General features: G+C 39.1%; 1 protein-coding gene across 4 annotated transcripts in view; it reads left to right on the top strand.

Annotated features, from left to right (window-relative positions):
• The window catches only part of GRHL2 (grainyhead like transcription factor 2), a 66,412-nt gene that overhangs the window by 12,525 nt on the left and 28,905 nt on the right, over nucleotides 1-24,982 (top strand). For 3 of the 4 annotated variants that reach the window (XM_040083313.2, XM_040083322.2, XM_040083304.2), the window contains exons 2-8: nucleotides 1,151-1,340; nucleotides 4,294-4,361; nucleotides 5,929-6,313; nucleotides 8,775-8,827; nucleotides 12,039-12,195; nucleotides 14,496-14,607; nucleotides 19,601-19,695. In XM_040083313.2, the coding sequence (XP_039939247.1) occupies nucleotides 1,151-1,340; nucleotides 4,294-4,361; nucleotides 5,929-6,313; nucleotides 8,775-8,827; nucleotides 12,039-12,195; nucleotides 14,496-14,607; nucleotides 19,601-19,695 (1,060 nt within the window). The remainder of the gene's footprint in view (nucleotides 1-1,150; nucleotides 1,341-4,293; nucleotides 4,362-5,928; nucleotides 6,314-8,774; nucleotides 8,828-12,038; nucleotides 12,196-14,495; nucleotides 14,608-19,600; nucleotides 19,696-24,982) is intronic. The other variant, XM_040083330.2, reaches the window with a different exon arrangement.

Genomic DNA, 24,982 nt, shown 5'->3' with positions numbered 1-24,982 from the left:
AGAAGGAGGCTGACTAAACTGGCTTTTATGTGGAAGATGGCAAAAAGTGTTTTGTAAAGGTCACCAGGAATCACTACTAGTTTTGCCAGTTAAGTTGGCATATTTAGTTATTCTGCCATCTCTGCAGCTTTCAAATTTGTGATGTGTAATCTGTTAAAAGTTTCGTCGTCATACTTGTAACTTGGGCCACAATTTTTGACAGTGCTCTTTTAGTACCCATGAAGCAGCACCCCGCTCACTACAAATTTTCCATGCCTAATGTGTTTGCCTACTGTCTTGTGCAATAGGCCTGCAACTTTTTTTTTTTTATGCAGTTCTTTTATCAATAAGTTTATTGAATAGCTTGCAAAAGCAAGTGCTATTATCTTCATTTATGTTTCCATTATACTGGAAGTTTCAGCCATAGCTGTGGTGCAGCAGCTTCTCATGCAGTATACACGGGCTCTGGTCAGTTTATACCACTTTCAGGCTGGAGGGAACTGCTTTGCTGCAAATGCCACTCACTGATGGTCTTGTGTGTGTTACCATGGGTTTATAATTAGATGGTGAGTGATAAAGTGTGAATTGAGACCAAATATGTTTACTTCTGTTCCATCCACTGGACCTATTGCTCATGTCCTGTTACAGAAAACTTCTCTGAAATTTCTGACAAGTTTCATTCTAAAAGCAGAGAATAGCTTAATTTTAAAGTGTACCCACTTAATGAATACTGAGCTATACTCTGTTTAGGTGAACCCTAGATTAGTATTAGATGCTTTTTCTTGTTTTTCATTCATGTCTTCTTATATCGGTTGAATGTTGGAGATTTTTCCCTAATCGAGTGTACAGGTAGCAAAAATACTGGGGCATAATGTTCTTATATTGTCGCTTCATTTTTTTTCCAAATAGTTTTAAAGTATTTCTGTAGCTCTATCTAAGTGTTAGTAAAAATACATTTGAACTATTATCACAAGATCTGCCCGCATTGAATCTTTTTTTAAGTACTGATGATAGGTAATACTGGTAAATATTTATGTCACCAAGTGTAATACAGAGATGCTTGCTTGATGTAATCATATAACTTTAATTGAGCTATTTGATGTTCTTTACCATGCCTTATGAATAAAGTAATCCCTTCTGGATCACAATTTTATTCTTCCTGTCTATGCAGTAACAAGCGACTTGTGGCCTTAGTGCCAAATGACACTTCATTCAACACCAGACGAGCCTACACCAGTGAAGATGAAGCCTGGAAGTCGTATTTGGAGAATCCCCTAACAGCAGCTACCAAGGCTATGATGAGCATAAATGGTGATGAGGACAGTGCTGCTGCTCTTGGCCTATTGTATGACTATTATAAAGTAGGTAATTCTGTCATTATCCCTCCCTGCTGCACTAGCAGGGACTGCTCTAAGAAGCATCAAAAGAGCCAGTTTTCAGAGACAGAAGTCACTGCATCTTGTTTTCTGTCTAATGTTTCCATCCTGCATCCATTTTGTTATAGGAAGCCTGTCTGAAACAGTTTTGATGTTTTTAATTCTGGAGAGAAAAAAACAATATCAGAATTACCATAATAATTTTTCTACCATGTTTTGTTTTTGAGCATAGTGTACTTCCTCTTCTTTTGCAAGAACATTGGGTGATACTTGAAATGTTCTTTAAAAAGTGTAAAAGGGGAGGCCTTGTCCATCTGTACGTTTGTCTGCTTTTCTGGTTCATTCCACACATGTTTTAGTTTGCTTTTTAACTGGGGTATCTCTCATCTGACAATTTCCCATGTTATTTTTGTTTGTATAATGATTGCAGCATGCTGTATACAAACATACAGTGAGGTCTAGCCCTTGCACTGGAAATTTGCAGGACAGAAATGGAGCTGGACACACAGCCAGTGAGCTAAGACAGTTTACAGGAAAAGCACTGACAGAGTTTCAGTTTGTCTTGTTCTAAACCAAGGCTTTTCATATGATTTTAGATTTAGATTCTATTTTTTTTTTTTTTAATATATATATTTCATAGTGTTTAAGTAAAGCTATGGTGGAGATCTTTGCTGAAATCAGAAGAGAGTCCTACAGAGTGCAGCTCTGTGTAATGCAAAAATATCATTCTGAAACCCATGCTGACCCCTTGGTACTCTGCAAAGAGAATCAGTGTTGCGTCCCAAGCACTAGAGTGTGAAATAGTTACAGTAAAATGAACAATCTCCATACCACTGAAGTCAGCTATGGCTGCCTTGGACACATGATCTTCTGTGAAAGCCAGCTGAGCAATGCCAGGTCTCCTTGTAATTTATGAAGAAGTAACAGGAATGAGAAATAAAAACCTTTGCTTTTAGCATTTATTAGTATAAACGCTTTTAATTAATGGACTCATCTTTTTAATCTGTGACATTGAGTGTTCAGGAGAAGGGGTTGTAGGGAAGATGTCATATACCAACCTCATAGTTAAATATTGTTTCAATTGCTTTGCTGATTATATTTCAAGAGATGTACCTTGCTTTTGTCTGTTGTTGTCACTAGAGAAAACTGTTCCCAGTGAGAAAGAAAAAAGGTCCTTTTCTCTGCTCAACTTAGTTACCATAGTGCTAGAGTCTGTGAAATTAATATGGATTCATAAAATTCAGGACGCCTATGAGCATCTGGAGTATTGGCTTCTATCTTAGTAATACCTTTTAATGTAGCAATTCATTAATCTGATGTGTTTTTGTAGTAAAATTAGAAAATAGTACTTTTCTTTCTCAAAACCATGTTTTAAAAGACATATGTGCTGCTTGTTCCACGCAATTGCAAAAGACTTGGGGTTCAAATGGAATAAAGTGAGATTAATATCTCAAAACTGTTTCCAGCATTCAATCATAACTGTATTTGTCTTAAATAGGGGAGAAATGATAACTCTTGTTGATGCTCTCAAACACAAACTAAATACTTAACCTCTGTGCTGTAATATGGAAGTGTAGAGGACTTCCAGTGCACCAGACTCTTGAATTGTCCTTATTTATAATCTGGCTCATTCGCTCTGACGTGCTGGACAGAATTTTTGAATGACTTTTTCCAGCTAATAGGAATTATTTGAATTTAGCTGTTTGGGTTTTTTTTACTTTTTTTTTTTTTCTTGTAGTGATATTTACCTAAACATAGACCCTCATTCAGAGATAAATATATAATCTTAGAAGGGGAATCAATGTATGTAAACTGTGGCTTTTATCCCAGCTCAAAAAATAAATGAAAGTGTTTTTTTTAACTAGCAGGATGCTTAACAAGGAAAGGGGATGTCCCTTAAAGGAAGGGATGACTCTGGATAGAACTCTGCGATTGTGCTGCTGTCTTGCAGTTATTATCATTGGCTACTGGAGTGCCCTGTAATACTGTTTTTCCTCCTGAAGTCAGATATTTTTCTGATGTTTCTTTAAAATATTTAAAAGTAAGAAGCATGGCTTTAGCCCATTCTTAGGTCTGTTCTTGCTCTTTAATCCTGGGTTAATTGCTGCGATGGTGTGGATATGTCTTCTTGTGCAAAAGATACATTAGAAGTTTTACCTCCCAAATTAATGGCTCAGCAAGAAAAGAAAAATTTGGTCATGGCAGCAACTTTGTCCTTGGTGATTTCATATCTGTGCTGGTGTCAGGACACAGGTATATGGGAATACAAATCTTTTAAGTTGCTTGGTGTCAATTCGGAGTCTGTCAATGGGCCAGATTTGACTGGGTTTTTACCTCTCATAGCCATTGATGCAGTCAGAAAAGCAGAAGTCAGTCTTTCTGATGACATACCAGCATGCCCTGACATGTCCCCATACTAGGAAAGGGAAAGATCCACAAACTTTCTCTAGGTATGAGTCCTGCACTCTCCAGGCTTCTCTCTAACAGGAGGACTTACCTGGCGCTTATGGTTTAATTGAAAAACCATTTTTGTCTGAGCTAAAGTGGTCTCAGTGCAGAGCTCATCAAAGCATCATACCTTCTTTCTTGTCTTGTTTTATTCAGTGAAAAGTGTATGTGTGTTTTTGGAGTAATATTAGCTTTGATTTTGAGATAGCTTGGCCTAGCTCGATATTTAAAAGATAGGACATAAAGAAGAGGGCTTTGCTCTGACTGGTGTGCCCAAGAACTAGAAAAGAAAACAATTCCTATGTTGTTTCTCTTTGGAATTTTTCTTTCTTTCATAATCAGTGTCCTAAAGAAAAACAGCTCCTGGCATCTGTGAACTAGACAACACTGATATAAGTTACATTTTTCTAGCTGTTGCAGTAGAACAGTCTGAAGCTACAAATGCCTGACGGTTTCATTTACCTGACCCCATGCCTGGTGTTGTTCTCAGGTTCCCAGAGATAAAAGGCTGTTGTCTGTTAACAAAGTGAGTGATAATCAAGAAGACCAAGATAAAAGGTACAGTATTATTCAAAATCATACACCCAGCTACTCAAAGTGTTGACCAGTTGTGAACTGAAGGACCTGTGAGAGCCTGAGGAGTTTATGGTTTTCTTTCAAAAGTTAAAAGAATGAAGGCTGTTTTGGGAAGCACATTTTATTCCTTTTTTCTTTTAATTGATTAGAAAAAATGGATAGTATTCTCAGACATGTAATTTGGAAAGTAGCTGAGAGTTTCACTCTGTGTTTGGTGGTGTTGTTTTGCTGCTGCTGCTGAGATTAGTAAAATCAGATTATCTTGACAGTTGGCTATTGGCTGTTTTTCTTTGTTTTCTTATTGTTGGGCAAAAAGTGAGTAGTTTGGCCTCAGTAACCTCATTTATTGAGTCTTATTTAACATAGCTTAGGCTCTGCCCAGCAAATAAAGTAACCCTTAAAATAATTTGCTTAGAATGTTTTTCTCACTTCTCTCAGATTTCAGCTTTTCTCTGTAGGCTAAAAGTGACTTGAGTCAAAAGAAGCTGCCTTCTACTATTTAGACCTGCAGAAAAGAAGGAGTGTATGTGTTTGTAGAAACAATGAAGTTTTTACATACTGGAAGGTATCTCTGTATAAAATTATAACAGAGATGAGCTATGCAAGGTTTATTTCAATGTAGCTAATTTGTGACAGCCTTAGATGGTCTCCACTATTTGTTCATAAGTTGATTGTTTCAATAGGTAGTAGTATAAATTTACTGTTCCAAAATAGGCTATGAAATGTTTTTTGGACAGTTTTTCTTCTACAATCACCAGAGAAATTCCTGATGTTCAGTTCCTAAATTGAGTGTGATTGACAAAACTGGCCTTCAGTGGAAAGCCAAGAGAGAGGAACTGTAGTGTCAGAGCATTTCTCCTGGATTGAAAACAAAGCAATGTTATGCCTACTAAAAGTTCTATGAGTTAACAATTTTATGTCGGTGTAACTACTATCAGCAATCAGACTGCTTTCAACAGCAACTGTGGGATGTGGGAATGCTGCTGAGGTTACCTTGCAGCCACTGTAGTTACTGATCTACTCTGCTACAATGGAATTCCTGGGCTTGCTCTTTTAAAGCACCATTGGTACCAGAGTTAAACAAACAGCAGTGGCATGTCAACAGCCTGAAAGAGCATGAATTTTGAGTATGAATTTTGCTGTTGATATTCTGCCCATTTCATGTGCAAAATATCTACTGTGAGTAGTCCATGCCTCCATGCCCTGCCTTACTCTTTATTCTCATGTTGTGTCTAAAGTCTATTGCTCTACTGGATTGATTTTGCATCCAAATTGTAAGCTAAGGCAAGAGCAACCCTGGATACCCAGAATTTATTGCAACAAGTCAAATCAAATGTATTATCTTTCTCCATTTGTTAAAGAGCTCTGGACCTCTCTGCTTGCCTCACAATTTCTTTTGCCTAGTATTTGTTAATGTATTACTTCTTATGGCAGTGGCTTATCAGAGTTGAAAAATCTGCTTCCCTGACATCTAACACCATTAAGCTATTTAAGGAGGAGACTTCCTCTATCAGGACAGTTCATAACATTTTTTGGTTTTGTCTCACAGAAGTTGTCTTAATACCACAGAAGCTCAGAATAACTTAAGTGGGGGAGAGAACCGTGTGCAAGTCCTGAAGACAGTGCCAGTTAACCTTTCCTTGAACCAAGATCCTTTGGAGTCATCCAAAAGGGAATACAACACAAATGTGTCTGGAAGCTCAACACCCATCACAGGGTCTGCAGTGACTGTGGTTAAAGCAGAGGAATTCACCCCTGTTTTTATGACCCCACAAACACACTATGCAAGAGGAGAAAATGAAGAGCACCGAGGCGTTATCTTTGAACCATACGAAGTGTCCAACATTGCTCCCCACACAAATTATCTTAAAGATGATCAACGCAGTACTCCTGACAGTACCTACAGTGACACCTTCAAAGATGGAGGAACAGAAGTAAGTTTTTCACCTCAAATTAACATCTAAGAACCCAATAAAATGTTGTAAACAAGATAAGGATATTTGAGCTTGTAAACAAGATAAGGAGATTTGAACTGTCCACAAGAGCCATTAGAAGAACGGTGGTGCTTGTTTCAACAAATTAATTTCTACTTCCTGCTGTGTTCCCATCAGTCTGTGCTCTGATTACAGGGGAGCATCATGTGGCATTTCAGAAGACAATTTTAAAGATATTTATTGAAAATTCTGAGAATAATAAATATTGATTTTTTTTTTTTTTTTTGTCTTTGGAGCTATTGTGTCAAGTAGAAGACAGTTATTATTCTGAAAGAAGATTTATTTACCATTAACAAGATCTGCCTTCAGACCTATTCATAACAGTAAGAAATAGCCACTTTGTAACAGGGAAATTCTAGATGTTCTTTTGAAAATGCAAATGAGTAGCAACAGCCTCTGCTGCTGGATATACCCAGGTAATTTATTCAGAAGCTGTTTGTTGCACTGAGCTCTATTCTGCAACACAAACAAGTGAGAAAAAATAGCAGAATTAGACTAATAGAGGGGAACAGAGAATTCAACAGGCAAGGAACAACTGCATGTACAGGAATGAGGAGAAAAAAGGCAAGAAGAACTCCTTCTAACACTTTTACAGTTATGCTGAGTCAAAGTAATTTTACAGTCAGCTTTAGTATGGTGAGTCTCCTCTGGCTGCTTTTGCCTGCTGCAGAATAATGCAAACAAACTGGGATTGTAGAAAGGTAAAGACAATTTAAAACTCTGTACCTCTGCAAATAGAGATATTAGATGGTAAAACTCCCCTAGGGTTTTTCTCCTCCTAACTCTACAAAATTGTAAATGTAACAAAAGTACAAGGCAAGCTGCATTAAGGCTGAGCTGCCCTGATTGAGTGTATGAGAAATTTACGGTGTGTTTGTGTACATGTATTATAGAAAAGTACATTGTCTCCATGAACAACACAGATCCAGGATGTCTGGAGGTGAAGTCCGTTTTCAGATATAGAGCACATGTAGGACAACTAAATGAATAAATAATGAAGAAATCTAGTGGGATCAAACCTTGGGTTAGAGACACTGCTCTGCATTATCAAATAATACTATTTTGGCTGTTTTCACTTGTTGCTGGTAAATGGCTCTTCTGGTACCATACTCATGGCTTTCCCTGGAGTCTGTAGCAGAGTGATTCCATTCCATTGGTTTGTTCTGGGACATGCTGCTGAGAGGTTCCCGAACAGACCATCTGCCCTGTGCTGAGAGCTGTCAAACACGTAAACTTGTTAAATTTGGACTTTAAAAGGAAGTTTAAATCTATATGCTGCCTTTACATCCCAAATTCTGTGTTACAGTAATTTTGTTACAATGGTAATATATTGTTACATGTTTTTAAAATGATTGCTTAATAACAGGACACAGTACTTGTCCTCTAGGATTTCTGTACAGTCTGTGGAAAAAGAATCAGTTTAAATCCATTTGCCAAAATGGGTGGAGTAGTTTTCTAAGTGCACTCATTCCTCTCTATCTTCACCTCACCTTCCCTCCTATAAGGGACACTGGACAATTAACTTTAGGTCCCTAGCCATAATTGTTAGGGGAGGGGTGTGCCACTGTTGGTGGCCTTCTAGCCCCAACTGTTGACATGCATGTGGCACAGGAGCAGGAAGAGCTTTGCCATCCTGCTGCAGCCTCACTCAGCTCTGAGCCTGTCCCTTTGTTTTTCTCCGCTGCCCAAACCCCAGGACGTGCTTTGCCCGGCCGTGCTCTGACTACTCCTCCAGCCACTGTTGTGTAGGCACAGCTGGATGGAGCAGGTGTGGGGAAACCATAAGGTAAAATGTCAAAACATACCAAAAGAAACTTTGGCCAAGTTAGTGTTTAGAAGTAGGAGGGCAGTTGTTCTCACTAGTTTTTGTAAGTGCTTGCAAAGTATTTCCTACGTACTGACAAGAATGACTGGGTTTGGATTTGCTCTAATACTTACTCAGTTTTCAAACACATTATAAATACATATTTAGAAATGGTTTCCAAACATTTATGGAGTGACTTAGTTGTGTTATACTGAAGGAGTGCTAAGCTTTTATTGATCCCTCTGGTAGTGGACAATTGCTTGCTGTGTTCTTTGGATACAATTTTAACAATTATAAACATAGTGTTCTCATCTCTTTCATTTTCTTGTTTAGCTGTGCTTAGTTTGTTAGTTCTTTGTAGTATACACAAATTCTTTGAGATTAGGTAAGTAAATTGTATGTTTTTTACAATGTCAACCTCTAACCTTCATATGAAATTTGACTAGCATATTAATATCCACTCCAGTTTTTAGGTATTTTGAGTTTTAAATGATTGATGGTTTCTTCTGAATTGTCTTTAAATAAACATGGTTACACTTTTGTTGGTATTTCCATTTTGATTTTATCAAACAGTATTTAATTGGTCTTATTTTTCAGAAGTATCGGAGTGTGTCAGTGGGGGCTGAAGAATATATTTATGAACAAACAAGGTATGGCATAAGCTTTGCAGTGTGTTGACCGGCAACATATTGAGGAACATATTGAGGAGTAGCTGCCTGTGTCCACTTCCCACCCTTCGCTTCTTCACCCTGGGGTACCTGCAGGGCTCCCTTGATGCTGCCAAGCATCAGTCTCCCCTTATTCTCTTGCTCATGTTAGCTCTTGGACCTGGCCAGTTTGTTTCTTCATCTGTTGCCTTCCCTCAGCATTGCTTTAAGCTCGTAATTCCTCTGAAGACCCACCCCCCTCGCCCATGATATGCAAGATGAAAACTGTTGAGTGGTTCCCAGGTAAAAGAGTATAGCTTTGACAGCCAGGTCGTGAAAAATCTTTACAGGATGGCAGAATACACAAGTCAAATGTCCAGGATGGTTGAAAAGCTTCAAGAAAAGTCTTCAAAAATTAAAGTTTGAAGAGAATACTGTTCTGCCTAAGCACGGAAGAATGTGTATGTAGCATGGGCAAACACTGCAGAGTCCCTTTATCTAGTAAAGACTGTAATCACTAACATTTTTAAACTGATGCTTTATTTCATACTTGTGAATTGTTCTGTTTATATCTGAGAGATTACTCTCACTTTAGAATCAGGAACATGCCTACGTAGTTTTCTTGGATTAGGCATGTGACTGCGATGGTGGTGAAGGTTCCTTACAGCTTGATATTTTTTCTGAAGAATGTTAAAACAATCATTAACTGCAGTGAGTAATTATATAGGCAGAAAATACGAAACTTTAGCAAAGTTTCTCACTTTTTTATATTAGATATTTAGCAAAGGCTGCTCACTTGCTACACTGAATATTTGTAAAATTGAATCCTGAAGCATTGTATCATTAACAATTCTCACACATTTAAGTCTTTCATTCTAAGGCCCAGGTCACATTTAGAATGAAACCTCTGAATGCACAGTAAGACAATTCCCAGGAAAGATGTATTTAGTTTACCTGGAAGTAGAAGGCTCAGAAATGAGAACTTCAGATTGAAAAAGGAAGTGGTGAATATGAAAGTAATTGGAAGCCTGCTAGAAGATCTCTTAGTGACTACACAGGGGTTTGGTTGAGACTCATGGTGAGGTTCAGAATAGTATTATAATATTTGAGTGACTGCAATAAGTTTTAAGAGTGAGAGTAATCCTCCTGCTATAGGTCATGCTTTGCTTGCCAACTGGAACAAGAAGAAAACTCTCACGTGGTACGTGGTACGCAGGGGCTCCAAAACTGGCCAAGTGCAATGTGTCTGAGATTTACATTTTTTTCACTGAACAGAAGACCAGCCCATGGCAGACTGTAGGCAGTTCTGTTAAGGCGTTGTGTGTGTCTGACTTTGATCATTCTAAGACCTTCTCAGCACACATCCTCATTAGTTCTTCTGTCTGGTGTGTGGTTTTGAGGCACATCTCTCAGGGCACTCAGTGTGCTTTGATGCATGTCATGAAGCGGTTTTGAGCACACAACCTGCAGCCCCTTGTGGTGCTAAATCAAGGCAGTGCCTCTACCTCTCATAGGTGGTCCATCTATGGGACAAGTGGTGCAGCAGGATGGATGCTGGTTCTGCAGCACTGCTTCCAGTCCACTCAGGTCCACGCTTGCCACGCTTTGGCAGTGCCTCTGTTCCCCTTGCACACAGGACAGGGGGGCTGTGCCAGCACACACCACAGCAAAAGGGGACAGTGAGGCCTTTGTGCTGCCTTCCCGCCGTGTCCAGGAGCCTTCGTGGCGGCAGCAGCTGCATTGTGTGGAAGCACCGGTGCTGCCATTGGTGGGTTGGATAGGTATAGATGAGTGTTTGCATACTACCTTAGTTTTGCTTTGATTTGTAACTTTTAAGCAACTAGAAAAATGACTGGATTTCAATTTATAAGCTAAGAAGCACTTGAAAGTTGTCTTCATTTGATTGGATGATTGCTGCTAAACTGAATAAGTGATACTAAACTGTCTGAAAGTCCTTTTGGATGGAAAGACTGGATCTGTGGGGTTTTTTCTACCTTCTCTTTGAGTGGGGATTTAAATATAATTATTACTTACATATTTTGTTGTGGATTTTTTTTCCACTGGATAGTTAAAATATCTTTTGTTTTCCCTTTATTTCTATATTGCTATGGCAGTACTATGATGATCCAGAGTATTTGGTTGAATTAGAAAGTTAAGGATACGCTGTTGTTTTGAGCCAACATATTCCTCCTTTTGGTTCTGCTCTGGCACTGCTTAAATACTTTGCTGAATTAGAACCTTTATGAAAATGCTTCCACTGTATCTCCAGCTCATGAGGACTCTTTGCATTAAGGTTCCTGTACATTTGAATTTTTTTTTTTTTTTTTGCAAGATCAACATTATTTTCATGTAAGAAAATGTGAGGAGCTGCAGGCATCATTTTTATTGGATTATTGTTCAAGCCCATTATTGGAGGTGGTGGCCGAAGAGGCTCAGTGAGAATTGTTTCCAGCTAACAGTTCACTAGTTAATGGAGACTTAACTTTTCATGGTTTGAGAAGTGCTTTGAAGTTGAAAAGTTCTTCTGTGAAGGAGGGTCTTTTTTAAAATCTAAAATTTCAACACAAGAGCTGTTTTTCCCTGATATTTTTCTAAAGGGAGGTTACTTGATTGAAGATAAAGCTAAATGTAGGCACTTCATTCACTCTGATTAATTTTGAAAAGAAAGCTTATAAAAACCTTGATTTGCTTGCTGTCTTTAAACAAATGAACTTACTGTCTCTTCTCTTTGTATTCTTTCTTTGAACTGTGCTGAAAGTAGCAGTTGGACTTTTCATTTCTGTGTCCATGTTTTGCAATATGTTTTATTCTGGTTGGGTTTTTTAAAAAAATATTTATTTATTTATCTTTCTGCAACACTGCTAAGATTAAATGTCTGTGGAGTTGATTATTTCCTGCAAATCTTACTGAATCCCCTCTTGGTAATTGACACTCTCATTGTGGGGTACACAGTCTTATAAATTCATAAAGGTTCCTTTCAGAGAAAGCACAGATCTAGCCTTTGATCCAAGAAACTTACAGTCCAGGTAGTTTTACGCTTGATTGCAGGATCTGATGAAGTTGAAAAAAGAAAATTGCAATTTTAAATTGCCATGTGACATTTTCCTGGAATTTTGTTATTAGCTTCTTATGCCTTATACAATGCAATAATTGCATAATAAAAGAGAAAAGGAGAAAGTGGATTTTGTGTGTGTTTCTCTCCTTGTCTTTTCAGCAGCACTTTTCAGTATACACTAGAAGCTACCAAATCTCTGCGTCAAAAGCAAGGGGAAGGACCCATGACCTACCTGAACAAAGGACAGTTCTACGCCATCACCCTGAGTGAGACGGGTGACAACAAATGCTTCCGGCATCCCATCAGCAAAGTCAGGGTACAGTCCCGTTTCTTTCCTAGGTGGGAATGGAGCTCTGCAGATAGATATGGTTGTAGTTGATTGGCTTTTAATTTTTTTTTTTTCTCTCTTGGGGGAAGGACAGAGCGAGCTTATTCTCATGCTCAGTGTAAAGGTGGGAGAGCACCTTATTGATGGTGGTAACAAACATTTTGCCGTCGAGTTTTTTCAGAGTTTGATCTTAGAAGTTAATGAAAGCCTCAGTTTATGATTTGGCAGAATGGTAATTACACAGATACTACACTTAACACTGGTGAGCTTATTGGCTTGATTAAAGCAAAGAAGTCCACGATCTGCTACAGCGATGTGTAGTCCATCTTAACTCACTGGTGTACTTCAGCAGCTGCTTTCCAGTGCATTTCAGAGAAAACGTGAAGAGTTGAATCCATTCTTTGTGGCATTCATTTGAAATCATTTTCATTGTATAAGTGTGAGCTTTCACTTGACATTCACCCAGAGGTGTAACAAAATGAATGATTTGCATCTTAGATTCCATGCGTAGAACTGTAGTTTGTGTATTCAGCAACATCTACCTGGTGAATGGGCCTCCTGATTTCCTTGGTAATGTTTGTGAGTTAACAAATCCTAACCCAGTAACCTTGGAATGAACAATGAGCCTTGTAAATTTTGCCCTGAAGCTGGCAGGGCTGCATACGTATGAGGCTGCAAAAATATTTCCGTCCAAATACATGAAGCAGTCTAAAAATATTGTGACTTTAGTCAAAGGAACCAATGAAAGTCAATGTGAGCAGTGAAGCAGACAACAACCTATATGTTTCTGTCATACATGAAGTTTAGAGAGACTCTTTCTAAACAGAGACAATGATTTAGAAACCTCAATTAGCAGTTTAGCAGTTAAGCAGTTAAGTTTTAGCCTGGTTTCCTTAGGACATGAGGCTGCTGACTGAATCTGATGTAAGACTTTTCTGCTGCTGTACAATCTCTTTCCCTACCACCCATTCCTCCCCATTTTGTGGCTCCAGCTCTAGCACTTGTAGAGCTGAAACAGGAGTCAGGAGGTTGCTGGTCCGACAGAAAACCAGTTCACTGGTTCAGTGCACTGCCACATGAGTTTTGAAGCTGTGGCAGCAGAAGGGTGGAAATTATAAGGGAGAGGTGAAACTACATCCTTCTGGAGAATGTAGATGACAGAAGATTGTAAAACCATGTGAAACTTTCACAATCGTATTCTGTTTGCCAGGGCCCTACTCAAGTGACTGTTGAATTTATTGCCAATTGCATCCAAATCTAACAGAGGGGCAAGAGGTTTTGAAGGTATTAAAGCTCTACAAGTTCCCTTAAGTGGTTCATAAAAATATTAGTGCTGTCCTTGGTGGAAAAGCTAGTCTGCATGGCCAGTTCTGGTTAGTGCGTCGGCTGGCCAGCCACACACACCTGATGTCCTCCCAGTATGTACAGGCGTAACCCAGGACTCCTCCACGGTGTGGACTGCCTTGTGCCCATGGAGAGGCTAGATAGACGTGGAATATGTGATGGTGTTCAGCTTTTATAGGTGGAATGCAGAAGGTCACAGAGTACATGAAGGGTTATGGTGGCGGCTGTGGAGGGGGGAGGATGCAGATGGTGAATCAATTGTGATCCACCTTCTTGGCTTAGAAAGCCAAGATAGTGATTTTTCTGTGCTTAGTGTCTCAGGGTGAAAGTAAAACAGGATATTTAAAAGTGAAGTTTTTGTTCTCTGTGATTTATTTTCACTTTATTTTATTGATATCATTCTCTCATTGTTTTGTGTTGTTCTGCTGCCTACAGCAGGGCTTTTTCAAAAAGCCTATATTGCTTGTGTAAAATTTTGCATAAAAATTCAGTCTGTTTCCTTTGAATCACGATTTAACAAAGCGAATTCAGAACGTGAATTGAAAACCTCAGCAAAATTCAGTAAACAGTTACACTGAATTTGTCATTAAACACGTATATGCAAGACTCCTGCTCTCTAAAAGGGTATTTGGACTGCATATACTAAATTGAAAATGTCTTGCCTTTTGCCACTGACTTTTTGAAACTAAGAATATGATTAAGTTTGATTTGGACCATGAAGGACATAATCCTGGGCCTTGCATTATTTTACAATTACATTTCTTCTGTCCTGAGTCTTTAAGTACTTTGTAGTATTGGACTGATTAAAACCCAGTCTCCTACAACCAAAGTACTGGGAGAGGGTGGTGGCTGGATCAGAATTAGAGGCATATGGAGATTTTAATTTTTATGTTGCTGACTATTAATTATTTTAACTGATGTGATTCTGGTGTTGTTTTTCATAGAGTGTGGTCATGGTTGTTTTCAGCGAGGATAAAAACAGAGATGAACAGCTGAAATATTGGAAGTACTGGCACTCCCGGCAGCACACAGCTAAACAGAGAGTCCTTGACATTGGTGAGTGTAAGAAGATCTCCAGATGTTTCAGGGAAGATGTCAGATATTGAAAGCTTTGGTTCCTTGCACAGGAATATGGTGGAATATACTGGCAATGGCTTCATGGCTTCTACCACAGTTTTTAGCAGTGGCTCATTCCTGCTAGGACTATGGGGTCTATGGAGCTGGATAGGGACCATGCAGAAGGAATGGTTCTCAGTATTTACACAGAAGAGTTGCCCCTTGCATGTGTATTTAGTGGTGTACCGCCTTCTGCAGCTGGGAAATCAAGGTCTGTACCGCCTCAGGTGTGGCAGTGTCTATTCCCTTTGTTTTTTCAAAGGGTGATCCAGTCTTTGATCCAGCAACAGTTATATTAGCTAATTGATGTGGAATTGCAGCCTGAGAGTGCAGATGTCATCACTGTGGTGACTGCAAAGGAGTGCAGGACTCCTACACCCCTAGAGTTTGGGTCTTGTCAGTGTCAACAGTGAGGGAGAAGCAAGCTCTGGTGTGCAATCCTGAAAGACCTGTTTACTGTTCATCCCATCTCAAGTATTTACAAGCCCATTTCAGCCCCAGCTGTCCTATCTGCGTGCTCGGGAGATGTTAGCAGAGGAAGAACACGTACTTGCTGCCAAGGAGCCTGAAGTTGAAGTCAGTGACAGTGTCTAGACATCAAGTACTTCTCCCCTCCCACATGCAGTTTACACATGCAGCCATCTGCACGGATTCCAGTCAAAGGAGTCGGCAAGACCAAAGCAGACAAAGTCTATCTTGTTCTGACCGCCTGAGGGAAGCAAACCATTGAATGGCAGGAATGAGAGGGGGCAGAGAGGGGGGCTAAACCAAAGCAGGGTTACTTGTAGAGAACATTTGGAGGTTTCAGGGGGCGATTGAACTGGGTGATCAGGAAATCTGTCCCCAAGTCATCCTCATCACTGGGGGGCCTGTAGATTTTCAAATGCTGCAGTTTCCACTGAGGCCTGGTGTTATTTAAGGTCAAGTGTATTTTGTCCAAGCAGTTCTTCCAGAATCTCCTCTCTACCTCTTTTCATTATTGTGGCTGAACTGTTTCATTAACTTCTTTCTTTCCCCTCTTCCCCTCATTTTCTCTTCTTGCCCATTGGGGTACCTAAAGCAGTAAAACTGCCACTGCAGACCAAATGACTTTTATCATGACACATTAAAAGAAGAAATAGGCCACGTCACAGCTCTTTCTGAAGTCTGCCTTTTTTTTTGTGCTAGTCCCTACAAGCTTGTGGTGGTAATGCTGATGCCTTTGAAAAGTATGTGCTGAGCAGCTCGCTTCACTGTAGTTCCAACACTCTCTGACTCCACTGCATTTGTGATGCCCCTGGCATATTTCAGTTGCCTTACCCCAACAAGTTAACTTATGATACAGTCTCTAAAATAGTGCTGTGCATGAGCTGTGTGTTTCCCTATGTTAAAGTGAATGTCTTTTAATTTTAAGTTTGAGGTGAAATAGCTCTGCACTGACTTTTGAGGCACTCTAGTGCATATTCTTTATTTGCACTGCAAACATGAGCAAAGCACAGTGTAGTAAGACTTACTGATACAGCCCTTCTTGTCAGATATAAGAGCTGTAACATGGTTCACCTCAGTTTTCAGAAAAAAAAAAAGACCTAAATGTTGCTCAGTAGTGTTTTCTTGAGAACAACTGAAATATAGCCATAAGTCTTACAAGTATGGCATTTCAGAAGTACATTTCATTTATTTTGGCACTTGCATTATGGCTAACTGGTTTATTAGTCCAGAATGACTCCCAATTATTTTTCCCATACAAGTATCAAGCTGCTTTTAGCAAAATCTTCTAGTTTTATTATCAAATTATCTAACTGAGCAACTTAATCCAAATTTGAAGTTTGCCCTGCTTGAACCAGATAACCGCCAGGGGTCCCTTTCATGCAAAATTATATTGATTGGCTCTATGAAGATTTCCCTTTATATTAAAAATTCAGAAGGAGTTCTCTAATACTGGTTTAATGTCCAGGCCCTGCATAGTTAACAAAGAAAAGTGTCCATAACTCTGCTTCACCAGTTCATAGATGTTGCTCTTATTTTAATTTGATGTTTGTAGCATGTTTAATATCTGTAAATGCTTTTTAATTGTTTATGATTGCACTTTTAATCTAGAGCATGATGTAGTCCTTAGCAGGCAGAGGATCAAATTAATTTGGGATGCTCTAGTTCTGGGTTCCAGCTGTTCGGATCTCAGGTGGGCAGTGGGACTATGCTTGTGCTGCTTTCCATGGTGGCAGGGATCTGTCTGGCTGCTTTCTGGCCTGCAGTTATATTCTGGACATCAGAGGAAATAGTGGCTTGCTGCTTCACTCCAGACACACAGGGGTCACTGCTTTAATTTGTTTTGTGTACTGGCTGGTGCACCTCCTGGGAGGAAGGATGCTTCAATGGATTAGGTGCCGTCAGGTCTGAAGATGCATTGATATTAATAAGATAAGCATGTACTTACATGTATTCAAGTCCTTAGTGCTTGAGGAATAAACCTGAGGCTCTGAGAGTTATTAAGCAAGAAGGTAAGGTATTTTCCAAAATTTAGGCTATATACTGTAATGTTTTTTTCTGAAGAAGGAGTAAGGTACATGTTTACTTTTTTTTAGGAGGAATAAGGGGGCAGGGGGAAAACAGCTGTATTTTTACAGTGCTATGACATTGGATCACTAGCTTTTTCTTTTAAAATAATGTCAAATAAAGAATACAATACTTTATTGCAGTGGATATTGATTATTTAGAATAACTACAATAATTTGACGTACTGGAAGATGTTCAAATATGAAGAGTGGGTATGGAAGCTTTGTGCTCCAAAGAAACTTGCCCTTGGTTGTTTTGTTTTTTCAGGATAGTTTGTATTATTTATGTGGACAATACAAAAGTATGCAATGACATGTAATGCATGATTAATGTTTAACATTAAAAATTTGCCGTTGTTTAATATGCAATTTATGTAACAAAACAGGAAATAAATCCAGTGCAGCTATTTTTTGCATATTGAACAACCCTGATTTTCTCTTTCTGGTAACTCACAGCAGGAGAAAAGGAAAAGTTGTAGTCACTCTAACAGCTTTCAGATATTCTGAGGTGTAAATGCTTTCTTAATCAACTGGGGATCCTTCTTTAATTGCCTGTAAATTGAGGGGAATAGGATGCACTTCTGCTTTTTAACAGTGTCACATAGGCACTCCATGAGATTTGTGTATAACAATTAAAGGAGAGGCATGTGTTGAGAGAAGGGAAGGGTTGGTGGGATGTGAGGTTCTGACAGCCTTTTAAGACAAAAAAAACATGTGTCTTTACGAGACATCTTGTTCGTGTCTTTCCAAAGTGCACCTACACAGCACGCCCATATGCAGCAGTCAGTTGCACGAGGCACTTTCTGGTGAATCATAAATTTAAGAGGTGGGTGGATGTGTGCCCATGCATTTTAAACTACTTATGTGTCTTCTAATTCCTCTCATTTGCATCCCCACACTGAATTTAGATAGTGAAGCCAATGACTTCAGTTAGAAAGGAGATCTGAGTTCAAGGTGAGAATGAAAAGCCTGCCTGCCCTCTCAAACACTTTGTTAATTTGCTACATCACCAAATATCTCATGCTGCTCCTACAGTATGAACAGTGATTTTTTTTTTTTTTTTTTTACTGTATCCAAAATCATTCATGTGTCCCAGGGACACAATTTTATTTGCCCAGTGAGATGCTAGCATTCTTGTGTTTCAAATCAGAGAAAAGTATACTGATTGCCTGTCCCAAACCTGAACTAATTCTTCTTGCAGAAATGGTTTTTGTTATAAATGGTTTCAAAGCAGTTATTACCTAGAAATTATTTTTTAGAGACTGACAGTTTAGGCAAAAGGAATGAATATTGAAGCCATTTGTGTGTTTCACAGAATACAAAAATTACACTTTCTATAACTGATTACAAAACACACTTCTGAAGCACAGATTTGGGCAAACTTTAGATCAGGTGTGTAATCTCAGCCCTCTGGCACTGAGTCCAATTACAACCCTCGAGGGAATCTTAGGAAATGTTTATCCCAGAGAGAGTTATTCCATTAGTGTGAACTATCTGGAAGTTCCTTTAATCAAGCAGATATTACCTGGTATCTCTCTTAATCTGTCATTGAAAAGAAAATGTGTTAAACTGCCCAGCAAAGTGAGAGAAGAGCAGTGCTTGTTCCTTTATATTATAAAGAAGACTTGGGAGTTGTCTGTTTTACACAGTTTACCACCCTTACTGGTTTTGTGGGAGGTTTAGTCAGCTTTGAAATCTTCCTCCCTTTTGCTTTTCATTCCTTCCAAAATGCTGGTTTATTGATGATAATTACAGCTTGTGGGGAAGAAGTGAGAAGAAGGTGAAGATTTTGTAGTCAGACAAACTAAAAATGTTTTTTGTTTGTTTATTTGCTGTTTTAGTAGTGAACACACTTTGGAAAAAGGATCTTTGTGGTTTTGTGTTGGTTTGGATTTTTGTAGGTTTTTTATTTTGTTTTTAATAATATATAAATATTAATCCAGCTTCCAATGCAGTAATTCCTGGGAAAGTTGAAAGGCACACTGATGATTTCCTCCAGTCATAGCTCTTAGACTTTTAGAAAGCTTCTTTCTTCTTTAGGATTTACCATGTTTTTTTTTAATACCAAGGTTGGAACAGTCCCTTTAAATGCTTCAGTAATTTTCAGTTAATTTTCCAGTTTTGGCCATTCCTTGGCCAAGCTAATGAAGGCACCGACTCATTGCCAGTAGAGTCACACTTACTCCTTTTTGAGAGCCAACAATATTTTGCAAGAACGTTAGCTAGTGATATACTATGCATAAGACTCAGGTTGCATGATATTACCTCTTTGCAATTAAGATTATTCATAATTAATCATAAACAATACAAGAGGTAGTTTTCATGCACTAGACAACCCAGCTTAAGAATTGTAAAACAGAAAGTTCAAATTTTTTCATGACTCTTGTTTTTTTTTCTTACAGCTGATTACAAGGAGAGTTTTAATACCATTGGGAATATTGAAGAAATTGCATTCAATGCTGTGTCCTTTACTTGGGATGTCAATGAGGAGGCAAAGGTGAGGAAAACCCATGCAGATGGCATCTCTTTATAAGTACCATCCGTTGTTAGGTGCTGTCCCACTTCTCTCCTTTCTGACAAATAAGAGGGCTTGTTGGTAGGTGCCCAGCCTGAGAAACAGTAAAAGATTTTTTCCTATTTGCAAAGGCATGTGTAAGACACAAGCTGAGTGTTTTCTTTCTCTAAATTATCAACTTCCTTTCTACACTATAAGTATTTCCAATAATCAATATTCTCTAAGTTAGACTATGCCTTCCCTTGTGTTGGTGTTATTATTTTTTATATTGCTACACAGACTGTCTTTGCAATTGGGAATGAAAGTATTTTTGAGGACTGAGGATTTTTTTTTGTTTGGCTTTTTTTTGTTGTTTTTTTTAAATCGTGAGGTACCCTCAGGCATGGGGTTTTTCATTCAGGAATGTGACTGTTAAGTGGATATCATAAACCAGGACATCAGAACAGCTTAACTAGTTTCTTACAGATAAGGTTGTACAAAGGCTGTCAGAATGTTTCAGCTTCATGGACTGGTGTGGGAGAAATGAAAAACTGTCGGTAATTAAAAGAAGAAGTTGGCCCCCGGAAAGCAAACAACAAGGGAAATAGGCTGTGTAAAATGAGTGGGGGTAATGCAGTACTCTTGGGGATGTAGAGTTAATAAACAGCAAACACTGAGCTGGCAAACTCCTGATACTGTTTTCATGTTGAATACAAAATCTCCAATGCTCAAGTAAAGCTATGAATCTTTCAAATACAAAAACATCTTCGTGCACAATTGCCCACTGTATTTCTAGCAGCATTAGAGAGATTGCATCCTCAGAGTGAGTCCTCTGAGAACTTGTATGGAAACTGAGTGGTAGCATTAACACTCGATGTCCTGACTCCCTGACTGAAGGTGCTGCCTGTTTATAGTAACAGGGATTTTCATCTCTGATGCACATCTTAAAAGAAAAGACAATAGTTCTGAAAATCACCCAGCTCTTTCAAAAGCAGGCTTTGATAAAGAGAGTTGTACTTGGCCCAGTTGCTAATGGTGCTGTATTTACTCATGTAGTGATTACATTTCCACCACCCCAGATATTTCCCTATTATGTGTTTCCATTTCAAAATACAGCTGTAGGTTGTCCTCTGCCGTCACAACAGGCAATGGTTGTGTGATCACTGTGCAAGGAAATACCGATTTGGGATCTCCAACACCAGCAGTCTTTCTCAAGGACCTTTACAGAAGCACTACTAGGGCTGGCACTTCCCTAAGACATTTGCATTTGCAGCTTCAAGTCAGACTTAGCAAGACACCCATGTTGATCTAGGAACAAGGAAGTCACATCCACTAATGTCAGGTATTAACCTCGGACATTTTGTTCTGATCTTACACCATTCACCTGGCTCTTGCCTTGGATGCCAGAACATTAAGAACACAACTTTTGCAATGATCACTGAAAAAAACAAAACAAAACAAACAAACAACCCCCCCAAAACCACCCAACAAGCTAAGATTTTAAAATAAAGACTCCTACTGGATTAAAAAAGTGTTAGGAGTGGCATTGCAGCTGCTTGTATTTCTGCAGGAAATAGTTATTAAAATGAAAATTTGCTTATGAATATTTATTTTGGGGGTATTATATATCTGATCTTTTAGGAGCTTGAACTGTAAATATATTGATAAAAGAGGATTAATATCATGCTTTAGTGTTTGGCTATCAAGCATAAATCAGATTGTTTGTGGAAGCTTATCACCTCGTCTGCACTAAAGTGTTTCCCTCCCCACACATGTATGTGTACATGTTTGCTCCTGTTGGAAAGTATAATACAATAACTGGTTGCACTGGGTCTGGGGATTCCCATAGGATGCCCCTGCGGTGTTGGAAAGCTGTGGGTTCTGAGGCACGTCACCGAAGGCTGTTTTTTCTCCAGCAATTACCTCATCCATGGGAAATGAAGAATTCCAAGGCATAATTACAGACTCCCTTTTCCTAAGCTTTTTGAATGATGATCTTTCAACTGGCTCCATTGTTTCTGTTCAGTATTGTTTTTCATTTTCACCACAATTTCAAGATTAAAACTTAACCCCCTCAGAGGAACAAAAGCCTTTTTTTTCGAAGTCACACAACAGTTCTTTCCAAGGCCTCTGAGATGGGATGTAATGAAGCACCCTACTGGCCTTGGAAGAAGCAAAGAAAACAATCTTCTTGTTGGAAGTGCACTGGGAAGTGATGTGGAAAATCAAACAGAAGCAGTAGAAATCACCTAACCAAATATACCTACCTGTCTGGGGAAACTAAATCCCACATTTAGGAGACCTACCTTGAGCATCAGATTTCTCGCTGTTTTACTCCACCTGGATGGCAGCTAATTTAAAGCCAAAATTTTCCTCATTTGAAGTCAGACCTTTCCTCACACACAGGCAGAGCAGGCCTTCCTCTCACAGCCCTTCAGGGTGAGGGTGTAGGAGAATGGGCGTGGCAGCCAGAATCTGCCAGCTACCGGTAAACCTGCCTAAGGGTTGGGAAGGCAGCGTCTCATGTGGGTCGTAGTGGAACAGACAGGAATCCAGAGGGTACAGGCAGAGGCCTCCCTCTGTTGTCCCAGTAATGTCAGTGGAACTGGGCTGTTGGCTCCAGTTCACCATGCTTTGTGCATCATCTTCCAACTGCTGCTTGGCAGAGCAAGTCAATGGAAAGGGAATCCTGTACGGTGCACGTCAGGATGTGGAATAATTGCGCTATTGCTTTCTGTGGGCTAAGGAAATAGCACCAAACTCAGAAACATCACTCTGCTAGTGTTTCCTCTGCCGTGCCTGGTTGACAGCAGCAGTCCTCTTGCCTTCAGGCAGAGCAGAGTCAGCCCTGGCACATCCTTACCGTTTTCTAGAGCAACATCCTTTTCTGCTGGGGCTGTTATCTAGAGGTCACTGTGGGGCTTGTGGCACACAGCAGGATTCAGGGAAATGAGGGGAAAGCTCTAGAGCCATGTCAAACTCAGTGCTTTCTTAAGACAAAAATGTGCTGTATGGGTCCAGGGGTAGGAAGAGAAGAACAGTTCTGTACAATCCATCTTTGTTTCCCTCCCATATTTAATTCTATTGTAAATATGTAACATTTATGGGTAAGGTGATTCGTTGTCTCCCTTTGGTTGAACCCAAATGCTATGTTTGGTATTTTTAAAGGAGTTCTTTAAAAAAAGATTAGGAAACAAACAACAATTAACAAGAACTGGCTGACTTTTTAACTGTCTTTTAAAAGTGCCTTTATAATTTGCTAGAAACTACGTAGTTGCCTTGCTGTTGCCCTGTAGAAGATTTTGCTGTAGCATCTGGCCAGTTCACAAAGTTTCAGTGGAGGCTCTTGAACAGAGCTCAGCTTCATTTCTGATAGACTTTCACCTCTGTTTGCAGTGTTAGCGCTGACAGAAGTTAGTTTTCAAGAAAAGTGATTAAAGAGACATAATTCTCTTGGTTAAAGGATGATATATTTGTCATAAACCATACTAGCTCCTTGAGATATGTCTTCTCTCTGATAGGTACTTGGCTCATTTAAGTTGGCTATGATGGTGTTACTTCTGAAACAATTAATTGAAAGTACTTTTTAGCCTTAAAATCAAATATACAACTGCAACGAACAGTTGCTAACAAAAAAAGTCACCCTGAAGAGACAGTTTGCATTGATATCAAGAGATTATAGATTTCTGCTAAGCACTGCAACTTGGACATGCAATAAACAGACATGTTTGTGGCTGTGTTATTCAGGCAGGTGCTGGCAGATGAGTGAGATGATTTTAGTGAGTGCAGGAGTTGTGTGCTGAGCAATTGTTGTGTATACTTGCGTGCAATCACCATCCTGCTATATTTAACCGAAATGTAGATCTTCAATCCAAAGTATGCTGAAGCCTCTGGGAACCTTTCCAGTTATTTAATGAGTTTTGGCATAGCTCATACAGTAATAAGCTGTTTTCAAAGAGTGAGTGATTTGCAGGATTAGGTTCTTGGATATTGTAGGCCAAAGTGAGCTCCAGTTCCAGTGGGTACAATGGTAAAATCAAGCTTATAGAGCAGCACTATCTCTAGCAGTAATTTGTATTGTGACAATGCATGTTTCTTAAACATTTTTAGTGATACTTAGGACAGGCTTTGACTAGTATAAGATTTTTTTTTTCTTAATTGTGAATTTCCTTCTCAAGTTGCATCAAATTTAATTTAATTAGGAAGGAAATTAATGTCTACTCTAAAAATCTAAAGGTTGAAGGAAAAGATGCTTCATTTTGGGGAGTTAAGAGCAGAAATTATATAGGATTAGACTCAGCAGCTACTTTAATAAACCATGTCTGTGTGTGCAAGTGTGCATATATATATGAGTGTATATATAGATGCAAGACATGCACACACACGTGTATATATTAGAGAAGAGTTAACCTGTGGCACCACATAATGTTGAAATTCAGTGTATACAAATGGCTTGGTAAGTATGCATCTGGGATTCAAAGCAAATGGCATTTTTATGTAGTTGCCAGGGTGTGGCGTGGGTTGAGGAAGCTTCAAAAGAGTAGTGTAAACATTTGCTGGAGACATTTGTATTGAAATAAAACAAAGGTCTTACCTTTGTGTGGGATTTATAAGGTAACGGCTGGTAGGAGAAACTATAAACCCACACTTTCTGTGTATACCAGGAATGATGGGATTGATGTTAGTCATTTGAGAGAGACCAGTCATTTAACTCTTTGTTGTCTGAAGGGAGAAACCTTTTAAAGCAGGCTTTTAAGAGACCCCACCTGGGTTCTGTGTGTTGCCAGTATTTGATAGAGAAATTGCTTTAAGTTTCTTATTTTGTGCTGTAATGCACTCTTCCCTCCTTTCTGCCCTTGGCAATTTCTGAGACAATGGGAGGCAGAAATGTAAATAGTAATAAAAGGCTTATATTAGAAGTTTCGTAACTGTAGACCTTTAGTGTATAAGCTAAGAGACCGCAGCAGGAGTCATGTTGGCTGAATTAAATGATAAAAAGGGAAATGCACTTCTGAGCCTTGCTTTCTCCTAAGGCAGCTTACTGTGTTTGTGTCTTGTATGTCCCTAATTATGCTGCAGTATTTAACAAACAGCAATTCTCATAATAGCAGCTACACTGTGGAGGAGTGTTGTCCCCAGAAGACAGTGCTTTTTCAAGACATGCTCTATAACAAACGGAGTTGTCGTTACATTAGGCCACTTGTGAAACTTTCTCAGCACCAAATGTTTCCCCAAATTAGTATTTAATTGCTAATGGCACGCCTGGGCTGGAGACTAGATGGGTGGAACT

This window comes from Hirundo rustica, chromosome 1, assembly GCF_015227805.2.
Source record: "Hirundo rustica isolate bHirRus1 chromosome 1, bHirRus1.pri.v3, whole genome shotgun sequence".
In the NCBI taxonomy this organism is placed as follows: Eukaryota; Metazoa; Chordata; class Aves; order Passeriformes; family Hirundinidae; genus Hirundo; species Hirundo rustica.
Note: the sequence above shows the minus strand (reverse complement) of the source record. Positions and strands in the feature narration are given on the sequence as shown.